Source organism: Aspergillus clavatus, genomic scaffold, assembly GCF_000002715.2.
Source record: "Aspergillus clavatus NRRL 1 1099423829750 genomic scaffold, whole genome shotgun sequence".
Taxonomy (NCBI): Eukaryota; Fungi; Ascomycota; class Eurotiomycetes; order Eurotiales; family Aspergillaceae; genus Aspergillus; species Aspergillus clavatus.
In genome coordinates this window covers 1,196,374-1,215,019 of record NW_001517110.1, presented here as the reverse complement: position 1 = coordinate 1,215,019, position 18,646 = coordinate 1,196,374, and the positions used below count along the sequence as shown (strand labels likewise).

The 18,646-nt window shown below is 50.1% G+C and overlaps 6 protein-coding genes and 1 pseudogene across 6 annotated transcripts; 3 read left to right on the top strand and 4 right to left on the bottom strand.

Moving 5' to 3' along the window:
• Positions 1-885: 885 nt before the first annotated feature.
• Positions 886-2,997, bottom strand: ACLA_004730 (annotated as a pseudogene).
• A 1,215-nt stretch (positions 2,998-4,212) lies between these two features.
• Positions 4,213-5,241, top strand: ACLA_004720 (HET domain protein; the record flags this gene model as incomplete). The annotated part of the gene is made up of 1 exon (XM_001276483.1): positions 4,213-5,241. The coding sequence occupies one exon, from the start codon at positions 4,213-4,215 to the stop codon at positions 5,239-5,241; it is 1,029 nt and encodes a 342-aa protein (XP_001276484.1).
• A 1,191-nt stretch (positions 5,242-6,432) lies between these two features.
• Positions 6,433-7,273, top strand: psoE (glutathione S-transferase psoE; the record flags this gene model as incomplete). The annotated part of the gene is made up of 3 exons (XM_001276482.1): positions 6,433-6,462; positions 6,545-6,725; positions 6,789-7,273. The coding sequence occupies 3 exons, from the start codon at positions 6,433-6,435 to the stop codon at positions 7,271-7,273; spliced, it is 696 nt and encodes a 231-aa protein (XP_001276483.1).
• A 667-nt stretch (positions 7,274-7,940) lies between these two features.
• ACLA_004700 (DUF2855 family protein) lies at positions 7,941-9,335 on the bottom strand (the record flags this gene model as incomplete). The annotated part of the gene is made up of 3 exons (XM_001276481.1): positions 7,941-8,237; positions 8,410-9,094; positions 9,142-9,335. 3 exons carry the CDS (start codon positions 9,333-9,335, stop codon positions 7,941-7,943), a joined length of 1,176 nt encoding a protein of 391 aa, XP_001276482.1.
• Positions 9,336-10,025: 690 nt separating this feature from the next.
• ACLA_004690 (uncharacterized protein) lies at positions 10,026-11,264 on the bottom strand (the record flags this gene model as incomplete). Its single annotated transcript, XM_001276480.1, has 3 exons — positions 10,026-10,379; positions 10,464-11,035; positions 11,207-11,264. The coding sequence occupies 3 exons, from the start codon at positions 11,262-11,264 to the stop codon at positions 10,026-10,028; spliced, it is 984 nt and encodes a 327-aa protein (XP_001276481.1).
• A 488-nt stretch (positions 11,265-11,752) lies between these two features.
• On the bottom strand, positions 11,753-13,884 carry ACLA_004680 (glycoside hydrolase family 18 protein; the record flags this gene model as incomplete). Its single annotated transcript, XM_001276479.1, has 8 exons — positions 11,753-11,929; positions 11,985-12,241; positions 12,294-12,992; positions 13,062-13,174; positions 13,234-13,380; positions 13,444-13,595; positions 13,667-13,694; positions 13,760-13,884. 8 exons carry the CDS (start codon positions 13,882-13,884, stop codon positions 11,753-11,755), a joined length of 1,698 nt encoding a protein of 565 aa, XP_001276480.1.
• Positions 13,885-15,218: 1,334 nt separating this feature from the next.
• Positions 15,219-18,047, top strand: ACLA_004670 (LysM domain protein; the record flags this gene model as incomplete). The annotated part of the gene is made up of 8 exons (XM_001276478.1): positions 15,219-15,403; positions 15,456-15,598; positions 16,075-16,369; positions 16,424-16,571; positions 16,650-17,127; positions 17,192-17,299; positions 17,369-17,707; positions 17,770-18,047. The coding sequence occupies 8 exons, from the start codon at positions 15,219-15,221 to the stop codon at positions 18,045-18,047; spliced, it is 1,974 nt and encodes a 657-aa protein (XP_001276479.1).
• Positions 18,048-18,646: the final 599 nt, after the last annotated feature.

The following is an 18,646-nucleotide window of genomic DNA, read 5'->3' as shown; positions in this document are numbered from 1 at the left end:
CTGGCATTTGATTGCCCGAAGCGGTAGCGCCGAGGGGTCCGAAGTCGTCTGTAATCACGGACTCCATAGCGGTTGATCATCCATGCCTTGTTTTTCGTCATTCAGTCGTGCTGAAGAGTCGAAGAGGGCAATTCTGTCAGCCGTTGTAGGAAGGAAAACGGTCACAGGACCCAGCATTCCCTCTAGGTTCATACTATATGATATCATCTATTCTAGTATTCGTGGAGATTCTGCTTGCCCTGCGTGGTATTACAATAAAGAGTTGTGCTAGCCATTCATTGAAAGGGCCGAACCTAAAGTGAATGGTTTAGTCTGGACATTTGATGCAAGGACAACGATGTGTCCAGATAGAGTAGTGTGAACAATTGATCAACCATATTTTGGACCCTAAGATCGCAGTAAGAAAGGTGAGCAGAAATATGCACTGCCTCCCAACCATTGTCAGCATGACATTTAACCATCTTTCTCCATGATTAGGAGTCTAGAAAGGAGAAGAGCCCCATTGAAGGAACAGTCTAATGATGTTAGGCATCGTATGGGTACCCTGGAATGCCTTATTCAATAAATGTAGGCTAATCCTACATTTGATATCGGATTCGAGCTCCGAAAGACTGCACAACTGGCATTGGGCCTAGGTACCATCGCTGGCTCAGTGGTTGGAGGATTATTTGGCCAACTACTTGGCGGTGGGTCTTCTATATCAATTTCCCGTTTTATGGAATCGGCCTCATTCGCTGATTATAGACCGTCCATTGACTAACAAACGTGTAAAACTGGAACGCAACTAGGCCAGCCTGTTGGACATATCCAACACATGTATCTATATGTACAGTTATATTCCCAGATAAAAGCACTTCCTCCGCAATGACTACCCTTCTATCGGATCGTCGTTAATTCCCGATTGCATCGTCCTGCGCTCGGCCGGCGTCAAAAGCTCGTCGCTCGCCTTAAAAGCTTCATACCGACGATGTCTCTGCAACGGCCGTCCATCCCCGAGCCCCAAAGTGCCCATCGGAAGAACCTCATCTCCATCCGGAATAGACACATCCCTCACAACACCTGGGATTTCATCCAATACCGGAATCTGATCCGGTGTCTAGGCCACCCGCAAAGGGAGCAGTTTATCGCCAATCGCGGCCCCGAAGCGCAGCATCGTGAAAGAGTCCAACCGTTCCGTCCACCGTGGATAACAATCCGCGTACAATGAGAGTCCTACCAACGGGATGATGTATAACCATCATTACCGAGCCGACGATTATCCCTGTGAGAGAGATGGTGGGAATATCCATCTCAGCTCCGAGATTCTGGTGTATCCACCACTAACCAGGCGCAGACTCGAGCATTTACTTGTTGAATAGGAAGGCTGCTGGTGTAAAGACCATGGGGAATCAGTCCTCACCTTTAAGGAAGTAGCCAAGCCATAGCCGGATGAAGCTGTCAGCATTGCCGCCCTCGTAGCGAAACCCCACGGGAGCATCTAGGCAGTATTATTGGGGAAAAGGGCTGTAGGACGCAGGCAGGATCAGGTTGAGAAGTGGGGGAACGTCGAGACAGACATCGCCTGCGAAGTTGGCCGTGAGTTTTGCAGCGAATGTATCTAGGAAAGAACCTGGACCAAACATTGCGAGTGCCGTCGTGAGAAGAGCGCCTTTGTTGACCGTTGAGATAGGCTCCCAGGACGCTGCGTCGAGGGTGTCGCTGGTGGTAATGCTTTTGCGACGGATCCTGTCGGTGCTTATATGAGTGTCATAGGTCTGGTAGTGACAGTCTGCACCGCAGAGGCTAACGGGATCTTTCTCCAGTAGTGGGCCGGGCTGGCCTTGATTAACGTAGTTTGGCAACTCGAAGTATCCGGCGGTGGTGTTGACCGTGATTCGGTACAGCTTGCCGCCAATCAGCGTGTCGCGGGAGTATCCCTGTGTGCTGGTGAAATTCAAATAGAGGGTTTCAGAGAAGTCCTGACGATCTTGCGTCTTCTGCCATGGTGATTTGGTCACGTTCGCAGGCATGCAAGCCGTGACTCACCAGCTCTCATGCCGTGCGTATACTGCGTACTCGTAATAGTACTTGGAGTAAAACGACCCAGGGACACTGTCACAGTTCGACGGAAATTCGCTGGCAGTGATACTCTCGTACGTGGCAGTGGAGTTCACGCGAGGCGCAAACTGTCGCAGTACACCCGTGCGGAATCCAGTCGGAAGCTGAGCGTAGAACAAGTCATTCAAGGATCAGATGTTATTCAAGGTAGGTAATTGAATCCCAGACATGTTTTGCCACAAAAACGGCTGGACGGTGATGGAGCTCGCATCACTGAGAGCTCTGCGAGCTGTCAAGATGTCATTGCCTACAAGCGAGGCAGCTGTGTCCCTGTATCTAAGAAGGGGAAGATCGGCTATTATAGCCACCCTGTCCATGGACTCAGCGACACGGATCATCTTTGTTTCAAGGAAGATTGACTGGATGGGATATGTCAATCCGGCAATCAGATGAAGGACAATGGCAACCAAGAATGACATCCCCCAGAGACAAGGGCCTTGTACAGGGTGATATCCAACCATCGACGGTCCGCCAGATTCGTGACCTAGCGCATTCGCAGGCTGTTGGCCGTCTTTTGATTCTGCACATAGATGACGGCTGCACTCGCGCATACGGCTGAAAGCCATTGTAGAGCGACAACGATGATAAGGGTCCTGATCACCACGGCAGAGCAATAAATTCGTTCATTCGGCACATAGCCCAATGATTTTGGATAGGAATAATGTTTTTGTATAAGTGCCCCCCACGACTTAGCGCTCATGGGACGAAAGGAAAGGTAGGCAATCGCAGCCCACGCATAGATTGCCAGCGCCGCTTACAGAAGCGTGGGCATCAAGACATGTGGCGAGCAATGAATCATTGCAGTGTATCCTCATCCAGGAACCTGGGTTGCTGGAGGCATACGCGAATATGCTGGCAGCTCCCCGTCGTGAGATGGGGCAGAGTCCCGGGAGAGGTCATTCTCGGAATACTCTAGTGCTTGGTGGCTGGGGCTAGATACTGTGCTCAGAGAGAGTCGCCGAAGAGCAACAGCACTATTAACTTCCATGGTGACGATGACCGCCCGCTTGCATGTTTATAGGGAGGATTGTGAGGGAAATGGGAGCAAAGATGATGAAGACTAGCCTTGTCCATCTCATTGGGGGACAGATTCAGCCTTCAGGGGAACTTAGGAAATCGGCCTTGTTTGACACATCCAAGAGACCTTAGCATGACTCGTTTAGAAGGCATTTGACCCTTATTCGTGGAGAAGATAGGCCACTAACAAAGCTAAACCCTTGGCGCTTGCCGGGGAGAGACATGTAGTTAGCGACTAGTGAGTGGATTTATCCATATTAGACCAATTATCAGGTAGGCGCTGTAATGTGCTTTAGTAGTAAACAGTGCCTTGAAAAGAGATAAGGTGGCTTTAATGTCAACAGAGACAGAGACAACTAGTATATTAATGCTATTTTCACATGGTTTCTATTCATCAAGCCGTCAAATATAGTTAGTCTCATTATCTCATATATCAACTGCCCTCTACTACAATCATCAATATAGTCAGTCATATTGCATCCGGGGAAACAAGTACTGTATATCAAGTCTAAAAACTATACCTTGCTGCTAGCCATTGATCAAATGCAGCCCAGCTTTGCTAGACCCTAATAACTATCCCTTTCAACCAATTGAGTAATCGTGATAGTAGCGTAGCCAGGCATTTGTATTAAATCAGCTGATTAAATAATATTGGCCTCCAGAGCCTCAACCCCACATTCTTGCAAACAAAACTTTTAATCCTTCCTTTGGCCCTCTGAGCGACATTCTTATTTTAACTGCAATGGTCCGGTACCAATACATACCCCTACCACCAATTAGCGAAAACGGCCAGAGTGCCGCATTAACTCGCGTTTTAACACTCTATCCTGGCACAGAGCAGGATCCACTATACTGTGCCCTTGACATTATTGATATTGAGCACTGTCCATCGTCTCCTAAAGCCCTGTCATATATATGGGGCAGCGAACGGGCGCCTGTGCCGCTCTACTGTGGTAATGGCCTACTTGCCGCATAACCCTGAACCTCAACGTCGCGCTTCGCCATCTACGTCTCCCTCATGCTCGTCGCAGACTCTGGGTCGATGCGGTATGCATTAACCAGGATGATCTGAGGGAGCAATAGCGTCAGGTCGGCTACATGAGGCTTATGTATAAGCATGCAGTTGCAGTCATCCCATGGCTTGGTCCTGGCATGCCCGAAACAAAGGAAGCCTTCAGTTTCACAAGAAGACTGTCCGAGTTGCAGAAGGATATGAATCAAAACGCGACAAGTGCGTCCGACGGGAGAACACTCTACTCAATGAAGACTAAGGCCAGCAGCATCCTGTTAGAGTCGCTCAGTGCAGAGCCACAGGCAACGGATGCACTGACTTGCCTTTTGGCAGGGCAGTACTTTGAGCGCGTGTGGTGTATACAGGAGGCTGTCGCCTCGCAACGCTGCATTGCAAAATGCGGGCAGCACAAGATGGGTTCCTTTGATTTGATGTCGCTGATGACCTATGTCTGTAACTTCCGCGGGGCTATTATGGATGCACAGGGCCTGGATTATCCAGATGGTACGGTGTCTTTCTGGAGTACCTTTGTGTCCGCCAGACGGGAAGTACTGGTGTCGAGTACACAGCAATACGTGGAAGGATCTAGCGGCCGCAATTTACTTGCAGGCATCCGCAACTTCAAGTGCACCGATCCCTGCGATCGGATCCTCGCTCTCCTCGGGGTCTCGGATGAAGGATTGCAGCCTGTTCTGGCACTGACCCAAGTCGAGGGTGTACATAACTCACGGGTCTTGTCGCTCTTTCAGCGCGGGGCCATATGGCTCTCTGAGAAGATGAACTCACTGAGACCAAATATCAACTTCCTCAGGCCTGCTGCCTTGAGACCAAACTTTTCCAGGCCTGTCCAGGAAGTGTATCGAGACTTTACAAGGTTCAGCGTGCGCCAGCAGCCACGAAAGCTGGACATTTTATCACTCATACAGCATACTACATATCCGCTACAGGACTATTGGCCATCCTGGGTTCCTAAGCTGCATAAGGAACGCTCAGTATCACTGTTAGCACCTGGTCTGTATCTTGCTGGCATTCCAATGCATGGCCACTATCGGTATTTCGCGGAGCTTCACAATTCTCCCCTCAATGGCAGATCAGTCGAGCCAGATGTGCTCTAACTGGACGGTTATCGCGTTGATCTGGTTGACACCGTGAGCGACCTTATTCACTCCAAGTACACGGAAAAGCCGCCAATAGAAGCGATATCGTCTCAGCTCTTCAAGTTTCCGTTGTTTCCGCGTCCAGGCTTCCAGTGGAGGAACCAACCCAAAGGCATTCGTGTCGGCCCAGGTGATTCAAAACATCCCCGGTGTGGCCGGGTTCTCGACCTCCAGCACTATAGACTACGAGGTCAAAGGCCAGACGCCTAAAGGGATGAAGTGCACTGGAACAATCAGTGCCGCCAAGAATGTCTGCATTGTGCGCGTCAGGAACACTGCCATCTCTGGGCCGTTTGGCGGCTCTGCTGCATTTACGCAGTGAGGGGCGGTAACTTGCAAACAGTTGGCCATGTGCTCTGGTGTGCGTCGGTGATTTGATTTATCATGATTCTTTAGCCTCTAATCAATGTACACTGCGGTTAAATATTAATAGAAGTGGACCCTTAATCAAATAGTATAGAGATTCTTACAGCTAAACAAATACTATATATACTCCACCTGCAGAACTAATCCGTTGAATAGGCCTTCCTGAAGGTCTGTCCTGAGCTTGTCCACTGGAGGCAAAATACCCTCCTTCTCAAGAACCCTGAACATATCCTCCAGCTCTCATCCCAATGGCCGCGTCTTGCTCATTATGGCAACACAGCTCCAGTCCCTTCACGGTACAAAAGTGAGGAAAACCCACTTGGCCCCCGTCGTTTGCAACTGCCTCTCCTACCACTTCAACCTCCTCCTTTGCTGTATACTTGATTTCCCGTAAATCCATTCAACATGAGTTGGGGTTTAGTATCGGGGATTTTGTTACCGTCATCAAAGTGGCAACACAGATCCGAAAGGAATTTGTCAAGGCGCCTGGCCGGATTAAGGGTATCTCTGATGAGTAGGTGGGTAGAGCCACTTTAGTTTCGTCTCATTGCTGATGATTCGGTACCTCCATGCAGCTAGGAACTTAGCACTTGTGATACCCATCCATGCCTTGATAGGCAGATTGATCACGCTAAACCGAAATCAGTCATCCCTCCGAAAATCGATAGTCATCATCCGAATGCAAGACAGCCACTAACAGCAGGGCGCTTATATAGAGGCTTATTCGACTACTGGTACTTCTAGGGAACAGAATGTGATCTTTCTGGGAAAATAGTCTTAGATATGGTTTTTGGAACCTTGTACACGTTTCCCGTAAGTACAGCTGCCAATTGTCGCGCACGTTTCCCAATATATCTATTACACGTACATAGTACTGACAATCCAACTCCCCTAGGGCGATCACTGCCGAAGCATAGCCATCAAGGCTGTCGCCAAGGCTAATGGTCTCGACCTCGATATTCGCGAGACCCCCAGAACTCCCGAGCATTTGAGTGTCAGCAAGCTCGGCAAGGTCCCTGCCTTTGAAGGTGCGGATGGCTTCAAGGTCTTTGAGTGCATGGCCATTGCTCTCTACAGTTAGTCAACTCATGTTGCTGGTACAGTGTTGGTACAATCCAGAACTGACGACACCCGCTCAGTCACTTCTCAAAACGAACAGACCACTCTCCTCGGAGGGAACAAGAAGGAATACGCGGACATCATCAAGTGGATGTCTTTTTTCAACAGCGAGATCCTCATTCTTATGACTCAACAATTACTGCCCCAACTTGGTGTCATCCCCTACGACAAAGACCAGGTGGAATTGTTCACCAACATGACCCAAAGATGCGTTAACGTAGTCGAGGAGTATTTGCAAGACCGTACGTTCCTTGTTGGCGAGCAGCTGTCACTTGCTGATCTGTTCTGTGCCGCAAACATTTCTCTTGGCTTCCAATTCTTCTACGGCAAAGCATGGAGGCAACAGAACCCCAACGTGTCTCGCTGGTATGAGATGGTTTGCCATCAGCCCATTTATGCGGCCGTGACCGACAAGTTTCAGCTCCTGGGGGAGCCCAAGCTGACAAACAATCCGCCTCAAAAGAAGCTTGAGACAGGCTCCGAGAGTGTTGCTGCAGTTGCTTGAAGCTATGCAGACTATGCAGACTATGCCCCGTCTGGCGTCAATATAAACGAAAACAATACTTCTGCAAGGCACTTAAGGGAATCAATATATCGGGGAGATGGATGCTATGTTTGTTCTGGGGCAGATTTCTTCTATCAAATATCCTTCCAGTCCATTCCAAATGAAAATATTCAGACAAACTGCTCCTGGTGCAGCAGCATGTAAAACTCATGGTCGAGACTCCTTGCAGGGGTACGAGAACTCCCGGCGGGACCGTGTGAAGGAGATCTACCGCGTGAGCTGGGTGTTAACGCGATTGCAAGCGTATGACGGGTGGTTGAGCTATATCGCCCAAAGATGGGTGTTGCCAATCATCGGGTTAGATTTCGTGGCGAAGAATGTTGCGCAGACGTGTAGTGAAGCTCCAAAGCCGGAGTATGTCTCCTTCGATGAGGATAGGTGAAGTTTGGGGTGGAAAACTAGTAAATCGGCGGCCAAGCGCAGCGAAATGCTTACAGCCCAGGAGTCGCAGCTGGTTCTGTATTTTCCCTTGCTGTTTGGTGCCTTGGTGATGTTTTCTCCTGCGGCGTTTGTCTTTATGGCATGATTTCAGCAATCAACTCTTCCATAAAATATTGCGCTCATGAAACTAGGTACAGCGTAGGTAGAATATGCTTTACCAAGACCTCTACAGGGCATAAACCAATCCCTCTTCAGGGCGCACTGCACCATTTGACAGTCGTTCCCATCCCCCATAGATTCCATTCTCTCCAGCAATGCCCTGTCCCCTGACTAAATGCATGTCTGGGATGGCGGAGTCACGGTCCGCTAACCAAACCTTCCACCTGCGCGAGATCTTTCCGAAATATGTTGCAGCCCCCTCCCGGTCGATGAGTGTGTCCTGAACGCCAGAGGTGTTGTACTGGATCTTCCCCATTGATTGCATAGCTGCACGAGCTGCCTGAACTTCCTCCGTCGTATACACCTGAAGAAGTAGTCAGAGACAGACATGAGATGAAGAAGTATAGACAGAGCCCAACCTTTTGTTGACTGCCCAACTGCACAATGACAGTTTTGCATGACTGCAGCGCCGACACTTGAAGGCTTTTGCATAACTGACTGAGGGCATGGTCCCGTGCCCCGCAGTCTATAATTACCACCTTTGATGGCCGTCGACCCTCAATCCACCTGGTAGCTTGGTGGATCTCTGTATATGCCAAAGACTTGGACACATCCCCCCAGCCTTTTTTGGCCGCTACCTCTTGCAAAGCAGCAGGCGATGAAGTAACCTGGACCAATCCCAGGGGACCACTTTCCCTGGGCCGATTAAAAAGACACCATGAAATGGATCGAGCAGTCTTGGTTGAGGCAGCCAAAACCACTACAACAGCAGACGAGAGATCCGCGTCTCCCGCAGACCAGGGAAGTTTACTAGCAGCGCCAAGTGGGTGGACTGGTACTCGTGCTCGCGGGCCAGGAGAAAACACGTACTCGCTCAGCAGGTATCCGGTGATCCAGACCCCTCGGAGGAGGGCACCCCACGCCATCTCATCCAGCCCTTCCTCCTCGGGAAGAATTTGTTCGTAGCGATTGTATATGGGCATCAGCTGTTGTCTATGGCTGCTGACCTCCACCCAGTGACCTTGAAGATCACTGGGTTCTAAGCGCAAGAGAGTGGGCGACGTTGAAGTCGGCCAGTATCCCCAGATGACAGAATCTGGCGCGATCCCAGGAACACTACTCTCGGTGACGGTGGCATATCCCCAAGCCGGAACAATACCCCAGGAAGCCTGATCGTTGTATGGGGGCGGGGCGGTATGTGGAACCGGATACGTTTCCCACCTGGTGGCTGTCAGCAACCACGAAAGCTAACCCTAAAACCGGCGTACCAATGCAGTAAATCCCCTCCACGGGCGTAGCTGAGGTTGTTGGAAGTCAACCCAAGAAGTATAGGTCGCGCACGGAGCGCCGAGACAGGCAGCTCTTCATCCAGTGACGAATCAAGGTTCACCACGGCATGTTGGCGGTTGTCAGCTTTGTAGACAACGTGGATTGTCTCTGAGTTTGTAGCAGGGGCCCCCATTCCGAATGAGGAATTGGGTGACTCTGAACCTAAGAAATAGTGAGACGGTAGTGTTTGTAGGAGTGAGTGACTGAAAAGTAGCTGGCCTCTTGTTCTCTGCAAAATCTTTCCTTTGTCTGACCCTGCCCCTCAGCCCGTTCCCCTCCTTTGGTTGCTTGAAGCGCGGCCGATGATCTCCGTAGTTGCAGTAGCGGAGTGAGAATGTTTCAGATTTGCAGCATATCAGATTTTAGTCCGTCTGGGCGCAAATTCACGGAGCCTTCTTATCAGTAACTGCCTGCACATGTGACACGGGGATCATGTACTGTGTAGTGAAGGGTCTGCACTGGAGTCTGGAGCAACATCTTATACCTACTATTTTTGGTACATCTGTCTAGTCTACTATATGCAGGTCTTCAGTTCAAGCCTATGATCGTTTTCTATCCTCTTGACGCAACAGACTTCCAAACCCTAATTACTAGCTTATAGAATCTTCCTCTAGTAGTAAGATTTTATATAGAGCTGTCATATAATAGATTAGCCTTAATATCTACTAGTATATGGCCTTAGTGCCTTGCCTGGCTTATTCAGCAGAACTATTCTCTGGCACTGTTCATAATAATAGCATTTGTATTGACTAGTGATGTAACAGGGGCTCACACCCTCAAGGTGTTTGTCCTCCTTCCAATATCTAACTCTGACGGGTGATGGTTAGGGCTGAGGGTATCGCATTGATGTGTCCGGTGGAAACCTGATATTTTCAACTTCCTGCAACATCAGCTCCAAGGCACCAATCACCTGCGCATAAGTAAACAGATCCACATGCTCATTATGCGCCTGCACAAAAGGCTCCGCTGCGCGATTAATCGCATCCCTAGCCCAGTTTTGGATCCGTTCTTGAGTGGTAGCAAGATAGTCGGTCAGCCACTCATCCCACCAAGCGGCGAAGTTAGGTATCCTGGCATCCCGTTCGATATAAGTCGCCTGGAGATGGATCTGCTGGCGCACAGCATTGAAGCGAACCGACACCTGCGGATCGTTGAGGTAATCGAACACAGCAAAGGCCTGAGAAGAGTCAGTCAATCAACGCTGAGCAGGTTATCGAATGGAGAGGACGCATTGGTGTGGTTGGAAGGCTTGCCCACTTACTACTCGAATCGACTGTAAGAGAGTATCAACATCGCCCTGCGAATCGCTCGTAACTGCTGTTGTCGCCAGCGTGTCGACCCTAGTCAGGGCGCAAGGCACATTTCCTTTCATAATGCGGCCCTTGGCCCCGTTGATGTCCCTGCCCACTCCTATGAAGGGGTACGGGTAGTTGTCCGACCCGAATGCCTCCATAAAGCGATCGTTCGGCGTATTCGGTCGGATTCCATTGGGTCCCCCAACCTGGGCTTCGTTTGCCAGGGCATCATTATCTGCTAACCAGACAGCTCTGAGAAGCTCGGGAGCAATTCTAGGCAGTGACGATTCATCCCCGGACGGGAGGACTCCAGTAACAGTTGAATCGAGAAAATACACTGCGAGTTGTCGATCAATCGGATGCTCTGCTTCCAAGTCTGACAAGGCTGAGGCAGGAACTTGGTTGCCATTTGGAAAAGTCCCGGAATTGATAGAGGGACCGACACAATATCCTGGGATGAGGCGGAACCACCGTCGCAGGATATGGTAGAGTTCCGGATACTCGTTATACAACGCACGGAGGGCCGGATATGCCCAAGCTATGACCCTGACTCCGGTAATATGCTTTGGATAGTATATCTCAGCATTGCCGCGTTTTTCGAGCGACTGGGCTTTGTCGCTTCTTCCAAGGGGTGTCAAGTCCCGCTTGGTCTAGTCGTTTGCACCTTCATCATTATCGCCAGCGGAACAGTAGCCCGGAAACTTCTTACACAGATCAGTGCTGCAGGTGGCTGGCTTAGGTGGCGCTGTCTTAATCGTACAACACATGGCCTTTTGTCGACCCCCTAGTATCATCAAGTCCAAGTTAGCACACTGACATCCGTTGTCTCTTCCAGCCAGTCTCTTTGCTCAGGCCTCATTGATCAGGTCGAGTTGTCTGAACGTACAATCACAACCTTTGGACTTATCTCCATACGTTGCCCTGTCAACCTCAACCTCAGTCGCATTGCAGTTGGCATTGGCGCAGTCTCCACCCCCGCTGCCGCTTTCCCAGTGGCATCCTGTCAGTTCGACTGGATCGGGACAACAGTAACTCTGACCGCCGAACCAGCAATTATCGTAATTTTTGAAAGCCTCGGACGTGCCAGACGGACAGGAGGCTCGACTATGGGTTGTCCAAATCATGTTAGATATCTCGTGTCTCAACCATCCGAAAGAAGACGTACCATTTTGCATAAGAGCATCCTTTAGTCACAGATGCGTAGTCAGGATCTGGGCAACAAAACACCTTCCAACCTCTACCACATTTATCAGTGTCACCGTCGTTCAGAAACCCGCCCCCCCCACGAAGATCGGATGCCTTTGATATTGATTTCACCTGGCCTACACTGGGCACTGCAGTCGCTCCCGGCGCCGCCGCCGTTGTCGTCGCCGCGCCATATACAGGACTTTGGAGCGCTATTCGTGGGGCAGCACACAGGCTTTCCACAATGCTGTTTGGAGTCCAGTCAGCCATGGAAAGACCCTCGGTTTGCAAACGGCGCTTACACAGTTCTTCTTGCCGCAGCCGGCATCATCCCAGCCGACGACGGTGTTGCCCGATCCACAAGCATCGGACATGGCCTTATTATCGTTAAGATTAATGCACTTGCCGCTGTACACAAAGCATTTCTGACCATTCGAACCCGCGAGGTCCTCGACGACAGCCACTGGATTTGAGAGCGCCTTGTTTACAGCTTGGAGAGATGGATTCGACTGAATTGTCTTGCCAGTTAAGGCTCCATGAGCCGTGTACTTGTCCGTGTCTAGCCCTCTAGTCAGCAAAATGGACTTCTAGGACAGTGCAGACAACCAAACCAAGGTCTGACGCCCAAATCATCCCTCCACCGAGACCAACGCTGTCGGCCCAGTCGACTTTTTGTTTGAAAGTCGTCGCATCGTCATAAGAGACCCACTGGTTTTTATCAAACGTAAAGTAGTTGACTGCCGCTGCTTGATCATGCGTAGGGCTGATAGTGGCTCTCTTTGACGAGCTTGTAGACCCGTCTAGTGCGGCTATGATCTCGTAGTAGGCCAAAATCCCCCCAGTGTCCGAACAAGGGCCCGGTTTTGATGCGCCACTGAAGGGGCAGCCTGGATCAGTACAGGCAGGATCGGAGAGAGTGAACGACCGGCCGTAGAAGCCGAATCCCATGACGAGCTTAGATGGCGGGATATTAACGCGCCAGAATAGGTCAGTCGCCAATTTGATTTCGGTTAAGTTTGTATGAGCCTGGACGATGCTTCCAATTGGATTAGTAGCATCCCATGCGCCGTGAAGATCGTAGCTCATAAGATTCACCCAATCTGCATATTTGATCATGTTTGGCAGGTCGAACCAGCGCAGGTACCAATATGAGGATGGTGCCGTGAAAGTAAGGCCAAAGGCACTTCCGCTGGAGTCAAATGTCTCTCGCATGGCCTTAAGAAGCAGGACATAGTTTTCTGTATCCTCGGGGTTACCGCGTCTATCGGGAGCACCAGGGTACTCCCAGTCAATATCAACGCCATCGAACCCTGTTCTCGTGGTTAGGCCGTGTGGTTTTGGAAGACGAGGGGCACCGCTGTTTTTCCTCTCTCACTTACCATACTGCTTCATGAAATGCACAACATTATCGGCGAAAGTTTGCCGTTTCGTAGCATCTGCTGCGATCTCACCAAATAGCGGCTGCGTTGAAGTGTCATTGTCCGAGAATGTCCTATGATATAGTTGAACTTGGAACTGACGGCTCATTTGATAGGGAGTCTTTTCACTTACCACCCACCGATACTAACAAAGACTTTGATATCCTGCTTGATTGATTTGAGGTTTGTAGTGTCTTGGAACAAGGATGCAGGGGTCGATCCGTCCATTGTCACCACTTGATATGTGCTTGGTTCGATGTACGCAAAAGCAAAATTCACACTGAGAGATCAATAAGTCACCGTTGAAATCCCGGCTCTGCCGTTGGAAATGGGGCATAAATACTGCGTCAATGCGTCTAATGGTAAATCAGTCGGGGCCACCTTGTGGCATGACTTGCGAGCAGACCACGATTCATAATACCCGATCATCTTGTTCTGACGGATACCAACCGAAGCGCCGCCAACTGGAGGTTTTGGGTTCAAAACGCAGTTGCTCTGGCAATTTTCTGTTGCGCGTCAATAAAGTCCAGCTACATAAGTAAACATCCCCAGCAGGCGTTACATACCCCCACAGAAGTCCTCTGTTGTGCCACACTAGAAGACTATATCAGCTTCATGTTCAGACTGGTATCATTTCACCGGTGTTATGAGCCACTAACAAATCCGTACTGGCTGCAGCAAACATTGAGAGGACATCCCTTTCCTGGGGTTTCTGCGAACTGGCCACACTCAGCCTTTGCATTACAGTTCGACACACATCCGTCGCCGCAGTACGTCGGGCCATATCCGCAATAGCCACTTTTACCACAGCATGCCCCGTTGTTACATGGATTGCCCGGGCTACATTGATAACTGTCTCGCGGTCTCAAAGTGGTGTTCCCTGCAAGATTGGTTCCTTCCTCAAAGAAGTTATCAGACCGACCGGTTACCTTGGCGATGGGGGGTTTGGATCGACCTGTCCAAGAATAGGCCAAGATCAGAAATAGGATTGAAAAGAGAGCCCATATCTTGCTTCTAGGCGAGAGCTTCCTAGGATGGTCGTTACCAGTCATGACCAGCGGAATTTTGCGGGGGTGGTTCTTTGAGATTGTATGAGAGAGTGAACAGAAGTATCGACAAGGCAATGTTGGACACTAGCTTTCTCAACTTCATATCTTGGATTGCAAGGCTAGTATATACATGTCCCCTCCCCAGTGGACTGGCGGTTTGTAAGCCCTGCTCAACCCCGCCCCTGTTAGCGTTCTGCTGGTTCAAATTGAGAAGAGCCGGGGGCTGTATCTGTCACAATCAGGAAGACGACTGACCAGACGGGCGTTCAGGGAATTTCTTGACAGTGATTCCTGCCTATCACGGTATGCCTGCGTGGATCAATATCAATTATGACTTCAGTCAACCTCCTCGGATGACATCCTGGACGGGCACCAGGACTAGGTGTCGGCCATGTTTCTGCATTGGGGAAGTAATCGCAAAAGGCTGTACATCTGATCCAGACGAAGGATCACGAGGTAGTATGAGGGTTGCAGAAAACTTGTATGCATCCCTGCATGAAGCAATCACTATTCTGCGACATTTGTTGGCTTACCTCCTCTCAGGAACTCATCCTCGCTCGCCATCCCTGCACAGCTACATTACATCTCAGCGGCAACTATCTTGAGCCAACATCAATCCCTGAAGCCGTGTTTGCCGGTCGTCTGACCATGACAGGGCATGGTCCTGGCAGAGACGGGATTCAAAGGAGGTCATGGGTTCGAGATCAACACAACCCCATTCGAATGACTCAATATGAACGTAGGATAAGCAATGCAATACCGGTCCGAATGGTCATCTCCAACCTAGCGGGACATTACTTCAACACCCGGCCATGTCCCGCCTCGAACAAGCCCCAATGCATGCACGAAGAGGAGGCTAAGATTTCTGGGCATAAGCAGTCTTGCATTAGCCCTAGCTCGCCCGTTTAGGCTCTGCTACTAGCCTTAGTCGTGAGAATTGCGCGTTAAGTATATGTGAACAGAGTCCCCCACTATCCCACATCGGTAACGCTCACATAGGATCAAAAGCCGTCCAGAATACGTACAATCAGTCAACGACAGCCATATCGGCAATAGATCAACTTCCACAATGGCGACCTTGCAAACCAGTACTCTTTTCGTGGTGCTCGGAATGCTTCCTTTGAGACATTCATGGGGACAGCAGCCTTCTGGGGCAGAGACGTTCATGAATTATCCTGGCCTTAGCACTGCGTGTCTAGGTGCCTTGGAGACAAATGTTACATGTCCGCCATTTTTGGGTCCGGTTTCTGCAAGGTAAGCACATTCATGCTCCTCTGGTAATACTCGCCGCTGACACTCGACGCAGTGGAGAGATTTTGGATTCCGATCAGGTCACTGAGCTTTGCGTCGATTCCTGCTATTCTTCCCTGGAAGCCGCCAGAAATACTATCAAAGGTGCTTGCACGGCCGCCACCGATATCATTGTATATGAGAACATCGCATATCCAGGTAGAGACATCCATTTCTTGCGCGAACCTTAGACTTGAAACACATGTACTTATGGCGATGGCGCCAGCGACATTTATCGTTGACAATTATCTGCATACGTATAACCTTTCATGCAGAACCGACAGGTCAGTGTTCATATCAGCCAGACGTTCCTTGATTTCTCCAGTTGATTTGATTCCGTAGGCGGACTGGTGAATTCTGCGACCCGCAAATCCTCTCGTGGTCTACTCAGCCGTACCTCAACACTACCCAAGCTTGTTCAGATTGCTAGCTTGGGGACCGGGCTATTCAGTTGAGTAATCCGCTGGGTTATGATGCTGACCTCGCGAGCGACTTCGCCGTGCTAGTGTCCAGTTGCAGCGCTACCGGTAGTTATACAACCACGTCTCCCACTCAATATGCTCTCAACTCTAGTGTCTCTGCGACTGCAACTGCGACCTCAACTCCACCAGCAACATGCACCGGCTCTTATACAGTGCAGAGCACAGATGACTGCAACTCCGTGGCTCTTTCGCACAATGTTTCGACCTATAATCTTCTATATGCCAATGGTCTGGATCTGTACTGTCAAAACTTTGCCGCCGCTGTTAACTCCCCCCTTTGCATACCGCCGCAATGCAATACATATATTTGGCAGGCATCGGACACGTGTGATAGCGTTGCTAGAAGTATCATCGGAGTCACTGTCCCGCAGTTTCTCTCATGGAACCCTAACTTCAACTCGCTCTGCCAGAACAGCCCCAATTATATCGGATATGTGGTCTGTGTGAGGTATGTCCCGTCCACCCTCCCTTCATAGATCGTTGCCTTGCAAAGAATTAACAGTTCCATCAGCCCACCAGGTGGTTATTTAAACTCTACAGCGTCACCAACAAACGGTTCGACCGGATACACGGGCGGCGCGACGGCTGCCGTGCCTGCGCCGACAAATGCGATGACTGGATCCAACAGAAATTGCGGCCAATGGTATACTGTAAGCTTCACAGCTTTCTTTTCGTAACATATCTATAGCACTACCTCCCCGGGACCACCAAGTAACATAGGTGTTTAGGTCGAGGAAGGAGATGATTGCGCACTTCTTTCCGTTCGATTCTCACTTGCGCTCTCTGACTTCTATTTTCTGAATTCCGAAATCGACGTAAACTGCACAAATCTGGAGCTTGGTGAGGCTTATTGTGTAGCACCGGTGGGAACTCTGACTACGTACTCTGGCTATCCAGTCACAACGCCGTTTATTGTGGTCACAAGCGCTACCTTCCCCTCGGTTAACACCGCAATTCCCACCGTTAGCAGTCACCCGGGATACGTTGCGACCACCTCACTGCTTCCAACGGCGTCTGGCACTGTAAATGGTTGCACGACATACCGAAACTACGATGGCACAAATGGCCTGAACGACTGCTCCTATATCGCAGCCGCAGAGGGCGTTACCACAGATGAACTCCTCGCTTGGAACCCTAGTCTTTCCACCACCAATTGCGTTTTTCACTCTGGACACAGCTATTGCGTTTACCGGACTAATGCCGCTTGTGAGTTGATCTGGTACCCAGGCACAGTGAAGGGCACAGAACAAGATACTAAACCTGGGCACAGCGGACACCAGCGACACTAGCTACTGTTTGCCCACAAATGCTACGGAGCCCGGAACAATATCAACCTGCAACTGCTTTACCGAAGTCATTGGATATCAGAATAGCAGTGGTGAGTTATCGCTTCCTGCTGACAGCATGTGTGCCGTTTCCTTTTCCCAATATTGACTCTGGCTTGCAGGCTACAGTTGTGTCGACATCGAGACCGGCTTCGGCCTGACAGCTACGCAGCTACTGGCATGGAATAGCTGGATGGGTTCTGACTGTAACTCCGCACTGTTCAAGGGCCTAGGGTATTACGATGTCCGTGCCATCTGTGTAGGTGTGGGACCTACCACCACCAGTTCACCCACGACAACTACAGCAACGACCACAACCTCGTCGGTCGCAGCACCTACCCAGACTGGAATTGTCGCAGACTGTAAAGAATTCTATACAGTGAATCCTGGGGATACCTGTGCATCGATTGAAGCCCAGTTCGGCATCACCTTTGGCGAATTCTACTCGTGGAACCCAAGCAGTAAGCCCTTCCCCCCTTCCCAGAGTCGAGTTTCTCGATACCGGCTTACACGTTAATCACAGTCGGCGCCGGATGTACGAACCTATGGTTGGGGTATGCGTATTGTGTGAAGGGCCCTCAAAGCACCGCCACAGCTACTGGGCCGGGCGGCCCGGTGCAAACTGGCATCGCATCTAATTGCAACGCATATTACACAGTTGCGCAGGGAGACTCATGTGCCGCTATTGAGTCGAGATATGATATTACCTTTGCCCAGATGTACCAGTGGAACCCAGCTATTGGATCTAATTGTGGGAATCTGTGGATTGGGTACGCTATTTGTGTCGGCGTTTCCTCATAGGTTTGCGCTAGGGGTATTGGATGGTCAGCAGCCAGCGCGCAGGGGTAGGATTCGATTTCTCCCTAGTTGAGAGAAAGTTGAGAGGAAAGAATAAGTCATATAGGTAGTTAATCAACCTCATGGTTGTCTTTCTGAGCCCCCGGGGGGGTTGGATTGCCATATGGTCTTCGCATGACGGAGTGTGAGCGTCGTGATTCCCAATACTTCGAGGGAGCATTGGAAGCGATGCTGTGGCGGTGATGGCATTTTTGAGCCATTCTGCATGGGAACGGGAGGAGGTTGTTGCAAAGACTACTTCATTCGTGGATGCAGCCCTTGAGTCGATAGACATGCCGAGTGAATGGACCAGATCTATTAACAATAAAATAAAGGAGCTACTTTGCTCTTGTTGGGGTGCCTACTATAAGTATCAGATGGTGGCTACTTGCGAATCCTCATAGCCCTTCAGCAAGAATATTTAATGCAACTCCGCATCGTATGAGTTTCCTGGAATGAAAAACCTTGGGAACGGTCCACCTTGATCGGACTACTATACATCATGACTACAAAATTGAAGTGAACTGGCTCTTTATCGTCTGAGCGAATGCTGCGACTCGATA